At 41.2% G+C, this 22,929-nt stretch overlaps 1 protein-coding gene across 1 annotated transcript in view; it reads left to right on the top strand.

Moving 5' to 3' along the window:
* MGAT5 (mannosyl (alpha-1,6-)-glycoprotein beta-1,6-N-acetyl-glucosaminyltransferase) overlaps positions 1 to 22,929 on the top strand; it is a 199,907-nt gene that overhangs the window by 92,526 nt on the left and 84,452 nt on the right. Inside the window, exon 10 of the mRNA XM_019522507.1 lies at positions 6,563 to 6,696. Within this exon, the coding sequence (XP_019378052.1) occupies positions 6,563 to 6,696 (134 nt within the window). The remainder of the gene's footprint in view (positions 1 to 6,562; positions 6,697 to 22,929) is intronic.

The raw sequence follows: 22,929 nt of genomic DNA, 5'->3' as shown, positions 1-22,929 counted from the left end.
AGGAGGGGCATGGGAAATATATTGTGTATGATCTATATCTGCCTTAGATGGCACAGTGCAAATAATAAGGCTTGATACTGTGCATCCCTAAAAGCAGATGGATGTTTCTAACTAAAGGGCATGGCCAGGTGACTGGTTGGACTTTGCAGCTGAGTCCATCCCCCTTGAACAATGAACTTGTTCACAATGAATATTTAGATGTCTTTGTTGTTGGGTTTCTGGATGTAGCTGTGTTGGTTGAAGGACATAGGTTCTTTGGGTAGATGTGATATATTTTATTAGACTAACTGAGTAGTTGAAAAAAGTTCCTAGCAAGCTTCGGGCACAGTCACCCTTCGTCTTCGTGAGACTCCATATGCTTGACAAAGGGTAACTGCACCCGAAACCTTGCTAAGAACTTTTTTCCAACCCCTTAGTTGGTTTAATAAAAGATACCACATCTACCCAAAGAACCTTGCCCGCCTAGATGTCTGTGTGCAACTATTTGGTTCATCAGAAGATGGACTACTGCCAAATACAACCACCTTATGTTGCCCCATGTTGAGAGAACTAAGGTACATTCAGTGTATTTGAGAAACCTTTCATGACAAATCAGTTATTAAGGATGTTACAAAATCTTACTAACGTCCCTGAGATTGGTATTAGCTGTGAAAAATTAATCAACTAAAATACTGGAACACTTTGAAGCTTGTGTCCATGTGCCTGAATTAAGGGGGGTTCATCAAATTCATCACTACACTCTTGCCTTTTTGTTGTTGCCTCTCTGGGGCTGTTTTCCCAGTCTTTCCCTACTTGGCGTCTACAGAAGCCACGCTGTTGAGTTTAGCTGTTCTGTAAAGCTCTTTCAAAAAGCATATTTAGTTTGTCAATATCCACTATGCGGATATTCTTGGAGGAGGACAGTGAAAGCTGTTCTGCTAATCAATGGGCTGCATTCACAGTTGTTCAGTTGTTGAGTGGTAAGTAACAAAACGCGTGGTAATGAATTGTGACTGAACAGTGATAGGCAGCTTTTGAGAGAGCTACACCATTGAGCAAATATATCTTCCACTTAGAGAGTCCTGAATTCAGGCTGCTGGTTTGTTTCCCTCCCACCCCATCCAACCAAATGAATTTTCCATCGAGCTTTATTTAGGTTTACTGGTTTAATGTCACTGGAAAAGGAATTGCTTTATCAAAGAGGCAAAGATGGCAGCACAAAATGATGTGAAAGTGGTTGTATGGACAACCCTGCCTGGCTGCTGCCTGCACTGTAAAACACTTAACTCACTTCTGTGCTTTTAGTCCCTCTCCTGCAATCTAACTTCACTCTTCATTTAAGCAAAATCTTTAATGTGTTGTTACGAATTTTTGGCAGAAAAGCCAAGATTTTTCTTTAATACTTGTTGAATATAATCCCATAGTATTAGCACAAGGCCATGAATCAGAAATTCTTGGTTGTTTCTATCAGCTCTGAAGCTGATTCTCTTTGTTATCTAACCTTAGGGCTCCTATACACAGGCGGAGAGCCTGCTCTGATGCACAGTCCAGCACATTAGATTCAAGTCTGCCAGAGCACAGAAGCTGATGAGCTCCGGCAGCCTCGCGCATCATGTGCTGACAAAATGGCGCCAGTGTGCTTTGAAATAAAAAACATCCGATGAGCTTTAGTTCAAAGTGCCCTACCATCATTTTTTCAAGATGGGGACGTGTGGTGACACTGATGCACGTGATACAAAAGCACTATTAGTGCAACTCGCTAATAAAAGCACCTGGAGCCATCTCCAGGAGCATGTGTCAGAATGCCCTGAGTTTCCCCCTTCTCTCCGCTTGCCTTCCCTTCACCCCTCCCATTTAAATGCAGATAATATTTATCTACTTCGTAATACCTTACAACATTTAATTTAGCTCTTATTCAGATTTCTGTGCAGAACTCCAGCTTCTTAAGCAATATGTAATAAAGTATGAGTATGTTGCCGGAATTTAATAAATAATATCCATTTAACATTGTAAATCCTTGTCATTCTGCCCATTCAGTACTCGGCATTTTTTTGTACCAGAGGTAAATGAAAGAGAACCTTTTACTCCAAAGAGTTACCAGTCTTTTTCTCTCAAAATAGTTGTTAATAGCAAAGATTTAACAGTACAGTGCTAACTCTGAACCAACTGAGATTTCAGCTTTGCTTCTGTAGGTTTCATCATGAGGGAAACAAATTACCACTGAATAAAAAAAGCAAGCAGGAATCTGGTGGGCAAAAAGTTGGTAGAATTACTTAATGTAACTAATTTTACAGAAATAATTTTGAAACTGGGCAAGAGCTCGACTGTCCTTATAAACCACAGATAACTAGTATCCCTGGACCTATTTAAATTAGGGACGTAGTGGCAAAGTGTTTTGCATTCTATTATAAATACTTTTAGGTATCCTTAAATGAGGTTGTTATCCTTCCTGTGTATCGGTGTTTAAAAGTGTTTATGCAGTAGTGATGGGTTTTTTAATGCTGCATAATCTTGCTTCTCAGTCCTGCTAAATTCTTTCTTCCAATCTTCTCCTGACACAGTGAATTCTACAGGCTGATTTTATGTACTGAATGTAAGCATTTTTTTTCTTTTAAATTTGTACCGTCTTCCCTTTCCGTGGATTGCAACATGCTATCCTAAATACAGGAAATGGAAAGGTGCCCTTAATTAAGGCTGCTCACTGTACACTATTCATTTTGTTAAATACCACCATAAAATCCTTGAGTTTAAATGAATGCGTGGCTGAATGAGGCTCTCTTTTCTTTTGGTGGAAAGGTTAATTATAACTGAGTTTCACATAGTTTGTTCAAGGCACACCAGCTGTAGCCTGCCATGCCGGCTGTAGAAGGCTTGGAGGTTTTTAGGAATGTCTGTTGTTTCCCTAGGTTTTTGGCTGTAGCTGTGTTGGTCTAAGGACATAGGCAGGCCAGGTTCTTTGAGTAGATGTGATATCTTTTATTAGACCAACTGAGTAGTTGGGAAAAAGTTCTTAGCAAGCTTTCAGGCACAGTTACCCTGCTTCAGGCATAGGAAGTCTCTGGTGGTGTGAGACTCCAAAGAATGAGAAAAGCTGAAAGTGCAACAGGATATCAGTGAGACTGTAAACAGGTAGAAATTAGAAAGACAAAAGGTAAAGCAGGAAAGGGAGGGGGAAGAAAGCAGGTTTTTACTTCTAGCATTCTGTCCTTCATTGGTGTTCTGAGAGTTAAAATCCAGATCCCTAGAATAAAGTCTGCCTATACTTAAGCATCTTTCACATCATCCACAAACAGTATAACGTCATAAATCCGGATATCGAAAATCCAGCCCTTTTTAAAACTACGCTCCATCAGGCAGTAGCGGCGGCCGTTCCCAGAGCAGCGGAGGGGGAAACTTGCAGGCGGCTGCTGCTGCCATCCATCACCTTGCACCAGTGCTGCTCTGGGACCGGCCGTCACTACCCCTCCTTTCCCCCCATCCCCTCTGCTCTGGGACCGGCCACCACTCTGGTTTCAAAAATCGGGAATTTTCACATTTCCGCTAGGTGCTTGATCCCAAGCAAGCCAGATTCATGAGGTTATAGTATATATGCATTAACAGGGTGGGTTTTTTTCTTATTTTACTCAAAAACTGCTGGAGTATAATTTAATATTTTATAACTGTTTTTACTAGATTTTTCATCTGCAGCCTTTGCGTCTTATTTATGAAGCTTTCTATCCAGTCTATTTTATTGCAAGTTTAAGAGATTAAGATTAACAACATGTTAACATTTACATTGCACATAAGATGATCCATTTTAGCAATCAGTTTGCTGATTTTCAGGAGAAAAGAAACAGATGAAACTTCATAATCATGTTTGATTTTGCACTACTTTGAACATGGGTTTAATATGGTATGTGTGTAGGTGATTGGAAGGGGGTTTGTTTTATTTCGTGGTTGGAGGGGTTACTTTTAAAAAATGTTCATATTAAACAAGCTCTAAATTTGAATTCTGAAGTGGAAAAGGACACAACTCCTATAGAAATCAAATGTGTTAACTGTTGAAACCCATGCCCCCCTGTGCTTATCTTGTAACCCAGGGGTTGGCAGCTTTTTTGGCTGGAGTGCCAAAAACACCCCAACCTCCACCCACGCCTTGACTTGGGTGTACCAGAGGCAGATGGTGTGGGACCCCGAAGGGGTCTGGTCCTAGTTGCTGGCAGCAGGGACACGCATGCCTCTCAGTGGATAACAGGGGAGGGGCTGGGATTGCACTGCCCCAGACCCTTTCCCAGCCATGCAACCTGCGGCATGCATGCAGCTACCTCTGCCGCTACCACAGAGCCAATGCCAGGGCTCCGGACCTCATTGCAGCTGTTTGCAGGCTGCCCATCACCTGCTGTAGCTGCCCAGAGTCTGGGCCAGCTGTGGCATGCCAAGCAAAATGATCTCATGTGCCACGCTCTGGCATGCGTCCCAGGGCTTGCCAATCCCTGTTCTAACCTGTTAGAAACACGTGAATGAACATATTTACATTGTCCCCTGAACGCCAGCAGTTTGGTTCAATATGGGAAGTAGGTTCTAGACTGGAGGATATTCTCTTAACAACACTGCATGCTGTTTGAGAGAGTGCATCAAAGATGCATGTACACCTCAGATAGTGAATTCATGTAGGTACTTGATTTAACAGTTGTTATGCATGGATTAAGCAATACATTCAAACTGCAGAGCTCTAATAGATTCAAACTTAAAACAGACGCATTTAATATCTTTAGTCTGTCACATCAGTGAAAATGAGAGGCTGAAATCATAGTTTATGCTGATATTTTTCCTGTGTCCTGGAGCACTTTATAAATGCAGAAATAAGCAACTATTACACAATATAGAAAAGTATTTTGAAGAGCTTTTGCATGTAAGAGTCCTTCTCAGTAGTTAAATACTTCATCAAAAAACACCTCCATTCCCACCACAAAAATGGTGATTAGCTTTGTTGGATACTGCTGCTAAGAACATGGGCTGCAAGGTAACAAAGAAAAGTAGAGGTACACTGATACATCGGTCCCATGTCAGATCAGCACTGATATGATGGAAATTGAGAGCATTGGCAGTCTGCTTTTTTGTCTGATGTGGCCAATAATATGGCCAATAAATGCCGTATGCAGTTGCACAGCTGGCCAGGAGCGCAGCCTGGCAGCATGGAGTGCAGCCGGGTCCAGCTGGTAAGTCTGTTGTGGGGGGAGGAAAGGGGCATGGATTGGGGGGGAGATTAAGGCCCCCGCAGGGAGGGAAGGGGGCAGGGTGAGGCATGAATGGAGCTGCAACTCGTCCAGGGGTTGTGGGGGTGGGGCAGCTCCCTCTGCTACATGCACCCCAGGAGGGCACGGGGGGGCATATGCCCCCCAGATGTGCGTGAGGGGGGCGGCAGGCTGTGAGGGGGGCTGGGGCAGCACCAGGCTCTTCCTGCCTGGTGCTGGGACAAGCTGCGCTCAGAGTGGGCAGTGGCAGCGCTGGGAAGGGGTAGCAGTGGGTGCTGTCCCCGCCCTGCACCCCCTGGATGAATTATGGCTCTGTCCTGTGCCCCGCTCTCCCCTGGCTGAGCAGTGCCTGCCCCAGCCCCACTCCCTCCCTCACCACAGGGTCCTTGATCTGCCCCTCACCCCCCATTGTCTGTCCCTCTCCCCATCCTTTCCCCCACAGCAGACTTAGCAGTCAGACACTGCTCTCCACACTGCAGGGCTGCGTATTGGAATTGGATCAGTATCAGCTGATATGGCTTGTTAAAAATTGGCCATTGGTATCAGCCCAAAAATCTCTATTGAAAGTTGCAATAAACTATTTTAGTTTATAAAGATAGTAGTTGAAATCCTGACTTGTAGTTTTAGTGGCAAAATCCTTCAATGAGACTTCATCCAGTAATTACAACAAGTATGTAAACACCAATAATATTTGCATGTTGACATCCTGCATCGTTCTTTTGTAATTTTTATTTGGAAAAAAGGTAATATGGAGACATAAATTCTTCAGTGACTTGTACCATGTTTAGTGTTAGTTGCTTTTCCAACTTGGGGGATGGGCCAATATGAAAATCAATAAAAGCAATCTTCAATATGTATCAGATGCTATCAAGTGACTTGTGAACTGTTTTATTAATTATCGTTACATGTGGGAACAACTGTAAGTCAAAAAACACTACAAACATAAAGCCATTGCTTTTCAAATTGCCAGCTCTGCAAGCCTTAACTAGCATCTCAAAGTCAAGCTGGGTTCCTTTTGGCTTTCACACCATCACTAATAGAAATTCTGCAGCTGGAACTAGGGTTAAGCATCATAAACAATATTGTTATCCAAGTTCCAGTTGCAGAATATTTAATTCCTGTCAGTGAGCCAGAAATGAATGATTTACTTCAATAGCTGTATTTGTTCTTTAGGACTTAAATTAGTAAGAATTATTCATGACAATAAAGCAAGCAGATATATCCCTGTAGAGAGCTGATCTGTGGAGTAAAAAGATATTCCCCCATAGTCACTTTTCTGACTATAGTCATCTTTTAAAAACCTTTAAAATGTTATTTCATGTAACAGACCTCTCCTTTCTTTCTTGTAGCTCACACCCCAGATAATAGTTTCCTTGGGTTTGTGGTGGAACAACATCTGAATTCCAGCGACATTAAACATATTAATGACATCAAAAGGCAGAATCAGTCTCTTGTTTATGGAAAGGTCGATAACTTCTGGAAGGTGAGTTTCAATATTATATCTTTATTCACATTCATTTTGATTGAGGGAGCAAGATGTAAAGCTTGAGACTGAGACTACCAATAATCTTTCCCTCATGAATAATAAACACTTTATCTGAAAATATGCAGTAATAATATTAATCTTCTGAACAGGGCTGACGGGTGCCTCCTGAGTCTTGGGGTGAGGGGGGGCACAATTTGTAGGCGGGCCAAAAGTGGCAAAAAAAGCACAGCAAAAAAACTGCCCCACTTTTGGGGGCCAGTCTCACGGGGGGCACGTGCCCCCCCACTTGTCCCCTGTATTTCTGAGCATTCTGGGCGGGGGCTTCTCCTAAAGTGCCATCTACCTACCTAGAAGGTATAGGTATGAAAATCCCTGAAAAATATCAGTCCATTGCACTCCAAGTAAAACATTTGCAGCTTTAAGCAGTAAATGTATTTGGGTGTGCAGATAAAAGCTAGTGAAGCACGATGTGATTTTGAACAATGAATATCATTTCCTTTGCTTGAACATAGGACTTGATGTGTTTTATGTCCAAATGAGTAGGATGCCTGTTTAATTTTGTTGCTAGTAAATAAAACAAGTTTTTGCAGTACTGCTGTTAGAATGATTTGGGGGAGATACAGAAGTTGTTGAAAGACATTATGAGGATTTGAATTGGTGCAGACCTGAGCTTTATGCCATAAGCAATTGTTTCTTTGAGCAACTTCGTCTTTTGCATGCAGGCAATTATACCTGCATTTTAATAGGAGGATATGCTGTGTTCTGAGCATTGTGAGGTTATATGGAACCTCCAGGCTTTCACTTTAAAACTCTTGAAATGTGCCATCTCACTGAACCTCCCTGCAATAACATCACTGTTGTGCTTGCTTGACTTCAAAGTTGTGGCATTGCCAACTCAGCCTCAATGCTGCTCTTGATATCAGACCTGCTGCATGGGACTGAGGCTCTATGGAGGCAGCTCTAGGAGACTTTGGTCTTCACCTGCACTAAAAGCTCTCTTGATTCTCTAGCATTTGGCAGCAATCTTTCTAGTCAGTAAGAAGCATCTTTTTCTATTTCTTCATAATCCAGTTCTGGGGAGAGGAAAATAGGAAATATTCTGATTCCCAAAAGAAGAAACCATCATTTTCTTCTCTCCCAATGCAAGTTGCCTTTGAGTAGGGAGGCTCCTTACCAGTTTTAGTGCCTTTTTTAGCCTACACCTCTTGTAGGATTGAGCATTGAATGGTCTGAACACTACATTGGTGTGCATACCTTTGACATAGCCAGTTTTTCCCTCTTGTGATGAAGGGGGCAGATAGTAAAGCCACCGGCTGCTCCTCCACTGCATGATTGATATTGGTGACAAACACTGCTGTGCAATATGGTACATCCCCTGAGAGCTTGGATTCTCTTCAAAACCAGACTTGCAGGCAAGTTTGGTTAGCTGCAGAACATTTAGACAGCTTCCTTTGCCAAAAACCCGTCTGTCTGGCAAGACTTTATTCTGGACCACTGCCCCAATAGTTGTGCCCCTACATTCAGTAATCAGTAAAGGATGCATTTCATGCCACCAGAATTAGTAATGCTGACTTTGCTCCAAGGATAACATTGACTCTAGAAGCACTTGCAATTATCTCCTAGATTGCTGTTTTCATGGGTCAGCCAAATTTAATTCTCTGCAAATACCCTGACATTGTTACATTTTCAACACTGCCTCTTTGAAGTAGATCTACATGTGTACAATACCTGCAAGGAGAATTTATCATTCTATGCAGAATGGTAACCCATCAAGAAATATTCAAATGGGATATGCCTTGAAGAAGAAATCAGGCTTCCATCAGTATCTGATGAACAGGAATAATTTCAAGAGTTGATGGGGACAATGAGTGACACTGTACCCTCCAGATATTAATGGGGTCAGCAGCATATGGCTCTGATCCCCTTTTCAAAAACATTCAAATGGCAGTCAAAAAACAGTCATATTCATTAGTTTCCCAGAATGACTAGGTCCAGTGGGAGACATTTGGCACTTGTGTCCTTGTTGCCAGCATCAGAAAAAGTTGATCATATATATTCTGTGCCCTTGAAGGGTCCCCAATTGTTGCAGCATCACTCAGTTGATTTGCTGCTGGTCCTTTATTGCTGGAGCCCAGGAAATCTCCAAAAGGGGCACAGCATCCTTGACCGCTGCCTTGGGGAGACAGGACAGTGTATTGGACACTGCTGGAAGAAAGTCTGTTTTTCCTGCATCCTTGTGCCACTGAATGGCAAATCACATAGCCGTTGTGTCCAGCTATAGCTACATACCATGGGAATCCCAAACCCTTTACTAAGCCCTCCCTTGTACTTGATGAACAAATGGAAACATTTAAGACAGGGGTGCTCAACTTCCAGTCCACAGGCCACATCCAGACCATGGGGGCTCTCCAAGGGTCCAGAAATTTTGTGCAGTAGCAGTGTTAATTGCTGCTTCAAATTTCCAGACTCATGGGGAACCCTGTAGGCCCTATAACATGGCCCAGCACGTTGGCAGGTCCAGTAGGTGGGCAGCCAAAAGTTAGATCTGAGCAGTGGACAGTGCACAGCTTTAGTGGGGCACCAGGCAGCATGGGGTCAGATTGGGGCAATTCAGGATCAAGACAGTGAACCAACCTCATATGGAATCCAGCCCTTGGATAGACCCCATGCCACTCACCCAGCTCCTGGGGACAGAAGGTTGGGCATCACTGGTCTAAGAGTTTGCTCACTAAGGTCAGAGCATGTCTTCTACATGTAACTCAACATACTCCTTAGATTCTCTGGGTAGAGCTGCAGCTAGCACATAGCACTAAAGAGATTTGTGGTGTAAATCATCAGGCCACCTCCAGATTTAAAAAAAAAAAAACAAACCAAAAAATGATGGCTCACTCCTGCTTCAGCCTTTGGTGATGCCTGTTTGGTGCACGATTACCTAAACTTACCGGTTACTAGACACCATCAGAGACTTCTAGTTAGTTCAGTTTTACACCAGGGCTTTCTCCCCCACCCTCTCTTTGGGGGACCTCTCTCAGGAAATTTCTAATGGAGGGAAAAGAGGATATTTCAAGGAAGATTCTTCTTCAGCACCAAAGGAAGCAATTTTAATCCAGATATTCCTAGTACCCAAGCAAATAGATGATCTGAGAACTATGCTAGACTTCTGACACCTCAGCTTCAGTGTATATTGTAACAACCTACCTTAAATTTCAGGCTACTATGAATAGGCTGACATGGCCCTATCTTTGGTGGCAGAATGGGGGGAGGGATAATAATTGACTCGTGAGCAGAGTTCACTCTTCCATTTCCTACTGTTATTCTTCGCAGACCTCTCTAATGTTGAGTGGTCATTCTTTGGACCTCACTAGTTCATGGCCTCTGGAATACTTGGAGGGACTGTCTCCACATCAGGACAGAGGGATTCAGGACTTAGAGATGTATTTTACAACCCTTTCACCCATTTGTACTGTATCATGTAGAACAGTGTGGGGAAGATACAGACATAGTCCTTAAACTGGTTGGTGCTTTCTTCACTCTTCAGATGTGACTAGATACAGCCAAACTATTTGCACTGAGTGAGAATATCAGACATCAGTTGTACTCTACCTAGGATCACAGGGACAAGAAATATTGTTGGGATGCATTCCTGCTGGATTTGAGCAGTCATCTACTCTGTGCATACTTATCTGTTCCCTTGGTACCCATTTTCCTTCTGGGGAGGATAGAACCAATATCAAGCTGATGGCACAGATTGGGTCTCTGGACGTTTTTCTGCTGTTTGGAGAATTGCTGGGCCATCTTCCTCTGTGCCCAGACCTCCTTTTTGAGCAACAAAGGAAAATTATTAATCTGAATCTAGAAACTTCATCTGATTGCATAGATGGTAGTCTACTAACTACCGGGGTGGGTGGCGTTTTCGAACAATCTAGCAGTCTGGTATAGAAAGAATTCAAAGTATTAAGTGGATGCTTTTTCCTTGTTGGGTGAAAAGCCAAGGGCTGGCTAACTTCCTCGCAGTCAGGAGTTCCTGTATTTAAACTCAAAAGTTCAGCAATAGCTACTTTTAAAGATTCATTTAGTAACTGTTACTGTGTATTGTCTCTGTTAGAGACCAGCCTTTATTTTCTTATTGTGTCATCTCCAGGTTTAACTAAATGACTAGTGCCTTCTGCATTATTTGTGTATCTTCCTCAGATAGTGCTTTCCCTGGAACTTCAACCTGCTTTTAATGATGTTGATAGCTTCTTCCTGTGAGCCTTTCTTCAGCCCTCTTAAGAACACCCCTGTCAGGCCAACTGGCACTTGTAATAGCATATTTCTGCTGCTAGGAAATTAGTGAGATCTTTGCCTTTCCACCTATACAGCATTCATTTTAAAATTATCACTGCAACCTTATCCCTGTTTTGTGCTTGAAATGGTCTTACATGTTCATCTTTCCACTATACCTACCTTCCCACTTTCTTTCTCTGAACCATATTCACCCAGAGAGTATTATTTATTCTAGGTATGAAATGAGCCCTATGCTATTACCTGGGCAGGGTTTTAATCTCTTTGAGAAAATGTGAACACATTTATTTGTTGCTTATTGAGAGAGAAGTAATGGGCAACCTGTCAGGAAATGAGCTCTTGTCCCCCAGATTAACAGAGAATACTGTGCATCGTTATACACAACCAAATAAACGCTTTATATTTTGAATTGGAGCAGCAGTGCTCACCCTACGGCCTACTGGCCAGATCAGGTCCACAGGGCCATGTTATCCAGCCTGTGGGGCTCCCCACAGGTACAGAAATTTGGCAGCAGAGGAGTGATGGCAGAGTTAATTGCTGACCCTGTGCAGTGTGCACCGCCCCTAAGCTGGATCAGGCTCGCAGACTGAGTCCTCGCACACAGTCCAACTCACAGATTGGCCCTAAGCCACTCATCTGGCCTGTGGGGCTGGACCGGTTGAGCACCATTGCTTTTGAGTCTTTCCTGGAGCCTCAGCTTGTCTAGGATGGTGCTGTGCTATCTGTTTGCAAAACAGCAGCAGGGACATCTGCTGGAGCTCATTATTCAGTGGACTCGGTATTTTTCTCTGATGCTTAAATTATTAAGGCATTTCCTTTTTTTTTCTTGTCTAGAATTCTTTGCACATTGTTGTCCCATATCCACAGATTCTCTTAAAGAAAGTAAGTGCTTGATCTTTTGAGAATTGCCTCTGTACATTCACACCACCCATACACTCCTCCCTGCCTGGAAGTTTTGTGTGTTCAGACTGTATTGGCAAGGGAAAGGGAACTGAGGTGATCAGGGACTGTGCTCTTTGTACAGGCAGTGTCATTGTAGCATGAGAGCATTACTGCATGCCCCACACACGGCTTTCTCATCCAGTTTTGCAACTGTAGTGTAATATCACTTGGTCCTTGTGACCTAGTGTGTGAATGCCCAGAGGCAGCTCTTGAAGAGCAGTACTTACTAGTAAGTGACCCCTCTTCATAAGAGCTAATAAAAATAGAGTAATTCTCGTTTTTGGTAGCTTTTTCCAAAGACCAAGCGTATTTGGGGGTAGTACAATACTTCAAACCTTTTGCTGTATTTGTTGTGAATTCTTTGAGTAAAAGATACAAATATTATAAAAATAACTGAGCTTATAGAAAGAGAAAATGATGAATTATAGTGGTTTTCTTGGCAGTTATAGATGGGAGAAAATGTCTTAGGGTGGAAAAACCAATACTCCATAGGAAAGGAAGAAAAAGGGTTGGTAAACAAGGAGTTCTACCTTGACATCAGTTCCCCACCCCTTCATCCTTTTAATTGGGAAGGTTTTGGAAGTAGTGGATGAGAAGCAAAGATTGGATATAATTAAAAAAGGATGGCTGTCTGGGTTCTGATTCCCTGGGTTTGAACATCCATAGTGGGGACTTATTAGCAGTTTCAAAACCCTCTGCCTCCAAGAAAAAGCATTATTCTTTTAGAATGGAGTCAAAATATTGTTATCATACAGTGCTGCTTAGCTGATATTGGTACAGTACACCAGAGACTGAGGATCCAGACAGACTGCTGCTATGATTAAATTCTCAAGTGTTTCACAACAGGTTTGGGAGAAAAAGGAAAAATCTCAGTTGTGAAAGAGGTTAAAAAAAAAAAAAAAAGAAGAGCTAAAATCTTCCTTTGTTTAAATCAGGAATCTTTTGCTTTTGAAATGGTTTATTTTTTTCCTTTTTCACCTATGTCTCCCCCTATGATTCCTGATGAGAGAAACTTTAAGGAAATTAGAACGGGAATTAATCCTAATTGGTCTAGGAAACTATGATGTCTAAATGTACTAAATGATTTAATGGCATTTCTGATCATGCTTCCCATGAGAATAGCTCAGCGGTGTTAAGCCTATTTAGGAGGGCAATGCTGTGAAAGAAAATGTACTTATGCAGAATGATAAGCACCTTGTTGTCTGTTTGCCAACTATCCATTTTAGTTGTCTTTTATGGGATCTGGCAGGTCATCAGACTTTGGTGTATGGAAACAGAAAGAAGAGCAGAGTCTCTGTCTTTTAGCTGCCATATTGAGAAGTGTGTAGTTGGATATTAATTAGTCAGCAGTTAATTTAAAGTTGTGATGCTTCAAATTTCTTGTCCAGGGCTGCTGAACTTTGAGACCCTCATCTATAAAATTAATTAACTTTGAATGTAATGGTGAATACTTTAGTTATTCTTCTTCTTTGGCTTAAAATTAAGGAAGAAGTTTAAAAAATTATTTTATCTTTTTTTTTCCTTTGGCATAATGTGAAGATTTTACAATATAATTTTCATTCCTCAGAACGTATTACACCAGAACTGAAATCAATTCATTTGAATCTGTTCCTCCAATTTAGCCTCTTTCAAGTACAATTCCTGATCTGATTCTCAGTACTGGAAACATAATTCAGTCTCTCAAAAATAACTGGATCTAATAATCAGTCATCCTTCCTGACCTGATTACTAATATGAATCAGCAGAATAATCTGCCATGTGCTGTTGACTCTGATAATCAAGGTCGTTTCTCAGTCACTAGGCTTTCTATGTGTACTTATTTTTTCAGTTATTTATTCCATCTGCCCTGCTCCTGAATAAGGTAATGCTGGAAGGGAGCACTGTGATCTGCCTTGACCTTCTGTATCACAGATGCCAAAGGACATCTCTCCATTCATTTCTTATTTGAACTGGAACATCTCTTTAGGGGGGGAAAATCCCCTTTTTCTTTTTATATGGCCAGTAATAAAGAATCATTAATGTCCCTGGATATGTGGTTAATTACCTTCTAGTGCTAAAAAATTGTGCCTTGTTTTCTAGTCTGAGTTTGTCTAGTTTTAGGTTCAATGATAACATCTTGTATACTTTTGCCTGCTAGATTGGATAGCCATAGATTATCAGTTTCTTTTCCCAATGTAAGTACTTTATGATTGTGATCAGATTGACCCAAATCTTTCTTTGATAAATTAAATAGATTAAGCTCCTGACTCTTTCACTATACAGCATCTTTTCCTTTCATCTAATCCTTGCTATTTTCTGAGCTGTCTTCAATTTTCTAACATTCTCCTTGAAGTATGGACAGCAGAACTAGACGCAATATTCCATTCACATGAGCCAAGCAGAAGGGTAATATAACTTCCCTATCTCTACTCAACATAACCCCGCATATACATCCTATTTGGCTGCTGGAAGCACATGTCCACCCCACTGCCGAACATAACCCCCATGTTCTATCCCAAAACTATTCTGTCCCATAAGTGCAATCTGCGTTCTTTGTTTCTAGTTGTACAGGTTTATATTTGGCCTTTTTTAGCATACATATTGTTTGTTCATAACATGTATTTTCAATCTTGCATGCACGTTTCGGACACCCCATCATCACCACCACGGTATGGCCCCACAGTCCAGCAGGGCTCACTTGAGGAGCTAGGAGAAAAGCCTGTTTGGGGACTGAAATCTCATTCTCTAGATTATAACAGCATGCCTGAGCTAATCTTGTGTCTATAAATTTTGTTTTATGCAAATTTGCTGTCTTTGTCATTTGTTACTGTGGGTAGGGTTGAACAGGCTGCTATATTTAAGCTGCTGCTTTTCTTTATCTTTTATATAAAAAGGGATCGTTATTTTAAAAAAAAATCTAGCAGAATTCTCACATACTTGCTGCACCTTCTGCTCAGCAAGACTTGTCATTAAAGCACAAGACAGGAAAGTTGATGGTTCAAGTTTTAAGCTGGGCTTGCCATTGATTTGGTTTGCAGGCAAATTTCCTGTGCTTCTGTATCTCTACTACTTTACCCACCATTCAACTTCTAGTGCTTTTTGAGCAGAACCAACACTGCTTTGAGAGTGAGAGCTAATGTTGCTTCTTTTGTGTTAAACAGAATTGTTCACTAATGATATCTAACAGTCTAAAGGTGATGTGCTTGCATAGGATGTCAGTGAAGCACAATCTATCCCTGAAAACCTTTGCTACCAAGGCCAGTGCATAAGGAAAGATCCAGTTTGACTCCTAAGTTGAGTGTGTAAAAGTCTTTTTTTTAGAAGGATCCTCTTTTACCTGACAAGGTTTTTGAGTAGATGTGATATCTTTTATTCAATCAACTGAGTAGTTGGAAAAAAGTACTTAACAAGTTATTGGGTGCAGTCATCCTTCCTTAGGCATGGGGAGTCTCTGTTGGTCTGAGACTCCAAGTATTGAGAGAAGCTAAAAGTGTGGCAAGATTTCAGTGAGAATATAAATAGGTAGAGATTAGAAAGACAAAAGGTAAAGCAGGGAAGGGGGAAAGGTCAGAGGGAGATGTTTCAGTGGTAGAGTACAGGGTAGAAAAGATGTTGTCTGTGAAAAAGGGAATAGTTGGAGATCAGGAAAACAGGAATGAGAGAAGCTGGAAGTGTGACAGGATGTCAGTGAAAATATAAATGGGTAGGAATTAGAAAAAAGGTAAAGCATGGAAGGTAGGGGGAAAAAAGCAGGGGACAAAAAAGGCCAAAGGGAAAACACTGCATTGGTAATAATACAGGGTAAAAGAGAGGCTATCAATATAAAGGAAATGGTAGGGAATCAGGAAGAAAAAGGGCATAGAAGTGGGGGAGGGCAGGGGAGAAAAGGTTGGGGGGAAAAGAAGAACGTAAGAGGTAGGTCAGGCGGGTACCTGGTGAACCAGATGCCATGCAGGTTGTAATGTGTCATAAATCCAGCGTCTATATTGAGTCCATGATTTTTTTTTGTATCCAGTAGATTTATGAAGTAAAGTTTGTAGGCTTGTCTATGAAAGGTGTGTTGTAGGTTCCCTTTGAGGATGAGAACCGAGAGATCGGAGAGGGAGTGACTGTCCATGAGAAGTGTGCACCCGCAGGGAGTTGGGTATTTTTTGTCTTTGATAGATTTTCGGTGTGTGTTCATTCTGGTGCGCGGTTGCTGTTTGGTTTCTCCTACATCATTTCCATCGGGGCAATTGGTGCACTGGATGAGATGTATTACATTTCTGGAGGTGCAGGTGTAAGATCCAGGAATGGTGATGGTTCTGCTGTGGGGTGTAGTTATAGTGGGGGTGGTGGAGATATGTTGGCAGGTTTTGGATTTCTTGTGCTGGCATAGTCTGGATAGGTGGGGGGTGGTTTGGGTCATAAGGAGTTTGCTTCTGGTGATGAGGTTAGCAAAGATTTGTACTTGTTTAAAGGCTAGGATGGGTGGTTCTGGGAAGAGCTCTTTAAAAATGGTGTCCTTTTCTAGTATGGCTTGCAATTGTTTGAGGATTTTCCATCCAGGGAAGGGTGCTGTGTCATCACTAATGGTGTGCGATTTTATGAGGATTTTCTTTTTGTACTGCAGCAAAACTTAACTTCACATGGTATCCAGGTGGCTTTTTCAAAAGTGCAGTCCATCTCTCTGGAGGAGTGTCCTCCTTGACTGAAAGCCCTTTTGAGATTTGTGAGGTGGCGATCATGGGTATGCTCCTTGCTGCAAATTCGATGGTATCGGAGAGCTTGGCTGTAAATTACAACTTTCTTGGTGTGTTCAGAGTGATTGCTGGTTCTGTGTAGATATGTATGTTGGTCTATGGGTTTCTTGTATATGGTGGCTTGAATTTTACCATCTTGGATATTGATCGTGGTGTCCAAAAAGGAAATGCTGGTGTTAGAGTATTCAAGCGGTAGTCTGATGGACGGGTGATGATTGTTGAATTTTTGGTAGAAGTCCATCAGCGACTGCAGGGTTTCGGTCCAAGTGATGAAGATGTCATCTATGCATCTCAGGTATAGTTAGGGTTTGATGATGCAGTTCTTGAGGAAGTCGTCTTCTAGGTGGGCCGTAAAAAGGTTAGCATATTATGGGGCCATTTTGGTGCCTGTAGCTGTGCCTGTGGTCTGGAGGAAGTAGTGGTTATTGAAACTGAAGTTGTTGTGTGTGAGGATGAAGTGTGTGAGTTCAGTGATATCCTGAGGTCTGTATTCTGAGTTGTGATCTCGTTCTTGTAGACATGTGAGGCAGGCTTGGATGCCATCCTGGTGTGGGATGTTGGTGTATAAGCTAGTGACATCCATGGTGGCTAGGAGGGTATTGCTGGGAAGTCTATGTCTATGAGTTTTTGCAGGAAGTCAGTTATGTCTTAGATGAAACTCGGTCTTTGGGTGATGAGCGGTTTTAAGATGGATTTGATGAAACCTGATTCTTCAGGTTTTTCCATCATTTTTACCTGTGCACTAAGCAGATTTAAAATGGACAGTTTGAGACCGTACAACTGGGACATTAAACGCATTTCACAGTGATTCTTTGGAACAGAACTGTAAATCATGGTAAAATGCTGGTTCACAACTTTGTGGAGCAGGTATAATTACTGCTTCCCATCACTGCTAAAACTGTGGGAAATGGGTGGCACTTGCTCTATTTTTTGTTGGGGAAACTTGTGTCTAGACATGTTAACTTAGTCAAGGCCATGGAGCACATGTAAAACATCTTGCAAGAAACCCAGATCTTATGAGTGTTTCCTTCAGTGACTAGATGACACTTTAGAGCCTCTGATTTGTACTTGTCAATGCAATTAAGTGTTCCTCTAAGACTAAAAGGGTAATTTTTATAGGTCAGGGACATGGCAGTTGGCTAAGATGAAAACATGCATTCTTTGATACCTTCAACAGTATCACAGGTTTGGGGTTGTGACAGAGATTCAGAGCTGTATAAATGACTGAAGAGAGACCTCTGTCTCCTGGATGGAACAGGAAGGATGGATAGAGTGTTCATGAAACATCTCGCTCCTCAAAATGGAATGGGTTTGGATGTATCCATAAAATACCAGAGCTAAAATAGTATTGGAGAGATGCTGTAGCTCTGATGGTCCAGGAAATATGAGAGACAAGGATGTCTGTGAGTGATATTTTTTTATTGGACCAACTGCATGGTTACCATAGACACAGACAAGCTTTTGAATGCAATATGTTCTTCTTCCAATTGCTTAAAGCTTTGCATTTGAAACCTTGTCTAAGTCTATGCTAACCATGCAGTGGATAATAAAAGATATCACCCACAAAAATCCTAACCTCAGAGTTAAAATAGAATATTTTGAGACTCGCAGATGTCCTCTAGGGCATAGATCTATTCTTGTACCCACCTTGATATATTATTTTGCTTTACTTGACCCTAGTTCTAGAAAGGAAGATGATCTATGGCTGATTATAAGTCATCTGTTATAGTCTTTGCAGAATGCAGAGCGAGAAGGCAGATTTTTGTCTGTTTTAGAAAATATCTGTGAACATGCATCATATCATAAAAATCATTTGAGAAAAGTTACGTTGTAACGTATCAGCCACAGTTCCATAAAATGTATTTTAGATATTCAGTTCAGAACTACTGCTGCCATTTGACTAGATCAGAATTCTTCACAAGGTGTTACCGTCTGCCTAGTTTTTTAAATGTGAGGGAACTAGAGATTTAGTTTCCTTTATAAATACTTTTTACATAACTGAGCCAGCATTATTCTCATTGGACTTCTGTCTCCCTTTCATAGCTGGTATATGTAAATAGGATGTGAGGGGGAACAATTATTTTCTGTGGGTACTTTCAGGGGCAGATCTGAGGCAAAAATAGTCTAGATCAGGCTTTCACACTTGTGGTTCCAGGGTTAGTAGGCATTCTGGGTTGTCATGGCTGCTTGACACAATGATCTAGTTCTTCCCCTTTTTTGCAGTACTCTTGCACATTGTATTTGCAACACAGTTTTACTAAACTGTTGAAGCTGGAAGAGGTAAAGAAAACTTCTGTGTTCAGCCCTTGCACGTACGTGTGCCCACACAGTTTTGTTATCATCCACTTCATCCCCCTTCAGTTTGCAGCAGTGCAGTTGCCTAATCTATCAATTGAAATTTATCTCCGCTACTGTCATAAAGCAGCTCAAATCCTGCCCTTCTCTGGCAATTGTGCCGTATCTCAAGTCAGGCAGCTGCTTTAAGCTAGCCATGATTCCCCAAACAACCTTCCTTGCCTTCTAGATGTGAATAGGGAAAATGCATTTTCCTAAAAATAAATTGTCATCCATTTGGATTTTTATTTAGTGTCAGTATGGTTCAGCTATCAACAGTGCTCCAATTTTTTTCTTTTCCTTTCTGCAGCACCGTGCACCTGTACAGGAAATCAGTGCAGTCCTATAATACTAGGTAACCCAATCAGCTAATAGGATTTGACTGCCACATGTACCACCTCCCAGGTGGGCCTATACCTCTGACAGTTCTGACTCAAAAGCTTCTCCTTAAGCATTTTACCTCCAGTTCTATTGCTTCCCCACATCCCTTCTTGCTTCCTGTCACCCTTTATTCCGTCGACTTCCCTCTCCTTTTCTGGTCTGATTAATTTCCCTTTCTGAGCTCTCTTATTTTAGAAAAGATTCCAGTTATTCTCCATCCAATTACTTTCTCAACTTTCTTCTTGTACGTCATATCTTGGAGCCTGCTTTAATTGTCTTGACTTCCTTTTCCACTTTCTCTTTGATCCCACATAATCTGGATTACATTCTTCTATTCTCATAAAGCATCTTCACCCATGGTTGCCCAGGTCAGCTTGGCAAAGATGAGAGATGTTTGCTTCCTTTGTGGTTCTGATGTACAGTCTTTTCTCTGTCCTAAGCTTGTGTTAATCTAATAGCTCTTCAGTTGCTGCAGTGGCAGGACATATTGCATTGTCCTTGCCTTCCCTGCTTTTTTCTTGCAGCATATTGTAGGATTATAACATGAATGTGTACTGGTTATTCAGAGGACCCTCCTTATCACAACAGCAGCCACTTAAGAGCAACGTAAAACAGTTGCATTGTTGCTAGTAACAAGTGTCTTCTATATTCCCGCTTGTTTTTGCTAGTCTCTTGTAGCACTTGGCCATTAGGTAACAGGGGTTGTCCAAGTATATGCCCCAGTTGGAGGCTGAGACACCTTCAATGTTTTTTGAGTATGGCTATAGTATTTTCTTTACTGCAGTATTTAGAAATTTAAATGCTTTTGGGATTTTCTTTTTGGGGACCATCCAGCATGTGTTTGTATTAACCTAGCGTCTAGAACAGCATTTCTTAACCTGTGGGTTGCTACCCAAAAGTGGGATGCAAGAATATATGAAAGGGTTGCAAACAAACATTAAAAAAGGATCAACACATTTTAAAAATGGATTCTCTTTTAAAACAGAAGAACATGGGAAACCATGGCTTTTCCCTTCCAGAGTTTGAGCCTGCAAGGGGCTGTTTGGGGCTCCCCATGCCCCACACATCCACTTCTTGCCCCACACGGGAGTGAGGGGCACTGGGTCGGGACTGGCCATTGATGTTTTCAAGTGGGTCCTGGTACAAAAAAGCTTGAAAACTGCTGGTCTAGGAGCCCTTCTCATGGACTGGAGCTCTACTACCACTGTGCTAGTACCTGTTAAATAGACAGTTCCTGCCCCAAACAGCAAAAAACTCTTAGCTCAAGAAACACCATTAGCTTTGGAGACTGACATTTCCTTCTCATAGAATAGGAAATGTCCAGGCATTGGCAGGGTTCCGTGGACTCTCCTTCTAATGTGATTTAAGTCTTCATTCACTCTCTTAACCATTTAGTCATTGGTGCCATGTGAGAGCTGTCAAACAATTCTAGTTTTTGAGATAATGTTGTGATTCAGGGACACTGTTCTAATGGACAGGACAGAACCTGCCATTCCATGACTGCCGAATCTCATTGTCATGCTAATAAGCTCACTCCCTACTGTATTGGGTTGACATGAACTGAAAATTTAAAAATGAAAACCCTTCATCCCAGGTAAATATACAGTAACACATTTAATGCATTCCATAAGGTAAACACTGCTCCGTGTCAACACATAGTATGAGTCTCTCCCTACAGATAACTGTGGGGAAAAAAAACCCTAGAGTTTGTTTCATGATACAGTAACACAAAAATAATACCAAGTGCTCCTAGGTTGCATATGTGGGTTATGTGGTTGGGATTTATTGAAAAGTTTTAAAAGAACAATATAATTTAAAGCCATTAGTATTCTGTTCTATGATAGTGGCTGACAATGTTATAGGAGGAATTCTTTCAACTTACAGGCTTTAAGAAAAAACATACATTGCTCTTGTACAGTGTGTCTTAATTCATAGTCTACGTTGTTTTGTTTTCCTTTGTGTGTTTTTAATGTGTTTGTGTGTTTTTTTTAATATTGACTTGTTTTATTTCACTAAATCAAGTATTCTTTTCTAAAACACAACTTTACGTAACCTGAAAATGCTGGTGGTAGTGTAATCATGAGCCTACATACAAAAGTAGTAATCGTTCTAATTATTGTATAATGAATAGTGCTTGGCATAAAGCAGATTCTTAGAGCTAAGGTTGATGCCTGAGCCTGTTAGCACTTAGCTGACTTGGAATAGCATTAACACCACTCAGAAAAAAAAGAGTACTCATCTGTCGGTTAAGACATAATGCAAGCTGAGTCACTGATGTCTTGGTAACCTTGTGACAAAGGCTTCAAATGTAGTTCTTGCAAAAAGGTTTCTATTATAATCAGGCTATTTAACATACTAAATGGGTTAAAAATGTTATTTTTTTTCTGGGAACTCATCAGATGCCTCTAGCCTGAACGTGGTTTGTTTGTTTTTTTTAAATAGTTTGTAGTAAAGGCATAGTGCTTAATTAAATTCTGGGCAGAGAGTTTTTGAAACTCCAAAGCTCAGCAAAGTTCTGTCCCAAAATTTTGATTTGTGCCACAAAAAGCTGGATCTAGATAAAAGTGTAAATTTCCAGTTCCCCAAAGCTTTGGAGGTGTTTGACCCAATCTTTTGTTGTGGAAGTTTGTTCAAACACACTGGGCTGTTCAGGCCACATTAAAAACCACTTTTTAGATTAGATTTGACTTGAACTAAACATTTACCAGAGTCTTAAATGGGGATATGAGATCAATACTTTAATTATGGAAGAGGGGAACAAATGAAAAGATTTTAAATTATGGTACCTGTTAGTGAGCCAGTAGAAACACTTCAAGGAAGAAATTAGTGAAGAAGGAATTTGAATTCATTCATGCCTGAAAAAAATGAAAGAACTGAATCAGAGATATGGATACTTCATGATCTTGGTAGATATTAGCCCAAGGTAACTGGTGTTGAAAACTCCTTCATTTGATATTTGACTTTGTCGCCTCATAGCTACTCTGTTGTTGCATGTTTTTATGGTCTATTCCTTGAGAATATATGGGAACAATGCTGAATTCAACTGATTGCTTAAGCACCGTTTGTGCAGAGTATCTAAGTCAGTGTTTGGTGACCTTCACTGGCTACACATTTATGTTTATATGAAGCTTAAATGTTAGATTTGAGTTTAAAACATTAATTGTAACTGCTGTCTGACCTGGTTAGACAGGTCCCTCCTCTCATCTAATGGCCTGGGCATTGATATTTTTGTTGTAATTCATTAGCAGCTGACCATCACCAAAGGTAATCCTTGTCCTATGTGTGTTGATCACCATTGGTCTCCATTTAACTTTAGCACTGGAGTTTGGTTTTAGCTGCCTATACTCCATTTGAAAGAGGCCAGATAATGAGAACAAAAAAGCCATGTTTATGCTGTCACTTAACTTCCTGGTTGTTTGTGGACCAGGAATACAAATGCTTTTAAATGCTTCCGCTCCATTTCAAGATTGAACATTTCATTCTTGAAATGGCACATTTCAACAACAACTTTTGATTGTGCTCTATTTCTTATAGGCCTTTAATTCACTCGGGGGGGGGGGGGGGTAAA

The sequence above is a fragment of the Gavialis gangeticus genome, unplaced genomic scaffold (assembly GCF_001723915.1).
Source record: "Gavialis gangeticus isolate Ggan-Ray unplaced genomic scaffold, GavGan_comp1, whole genome shotgun sequence".
Lineage (NCBI taxonomy): Eukaryota > Metazoa > Chordata > Crocodylia > Gavialidae > Gavialis > Gavialis gangeticus.
This window is presented reverse-complemented; position numbering and strand designations above follow the sequence as displayed.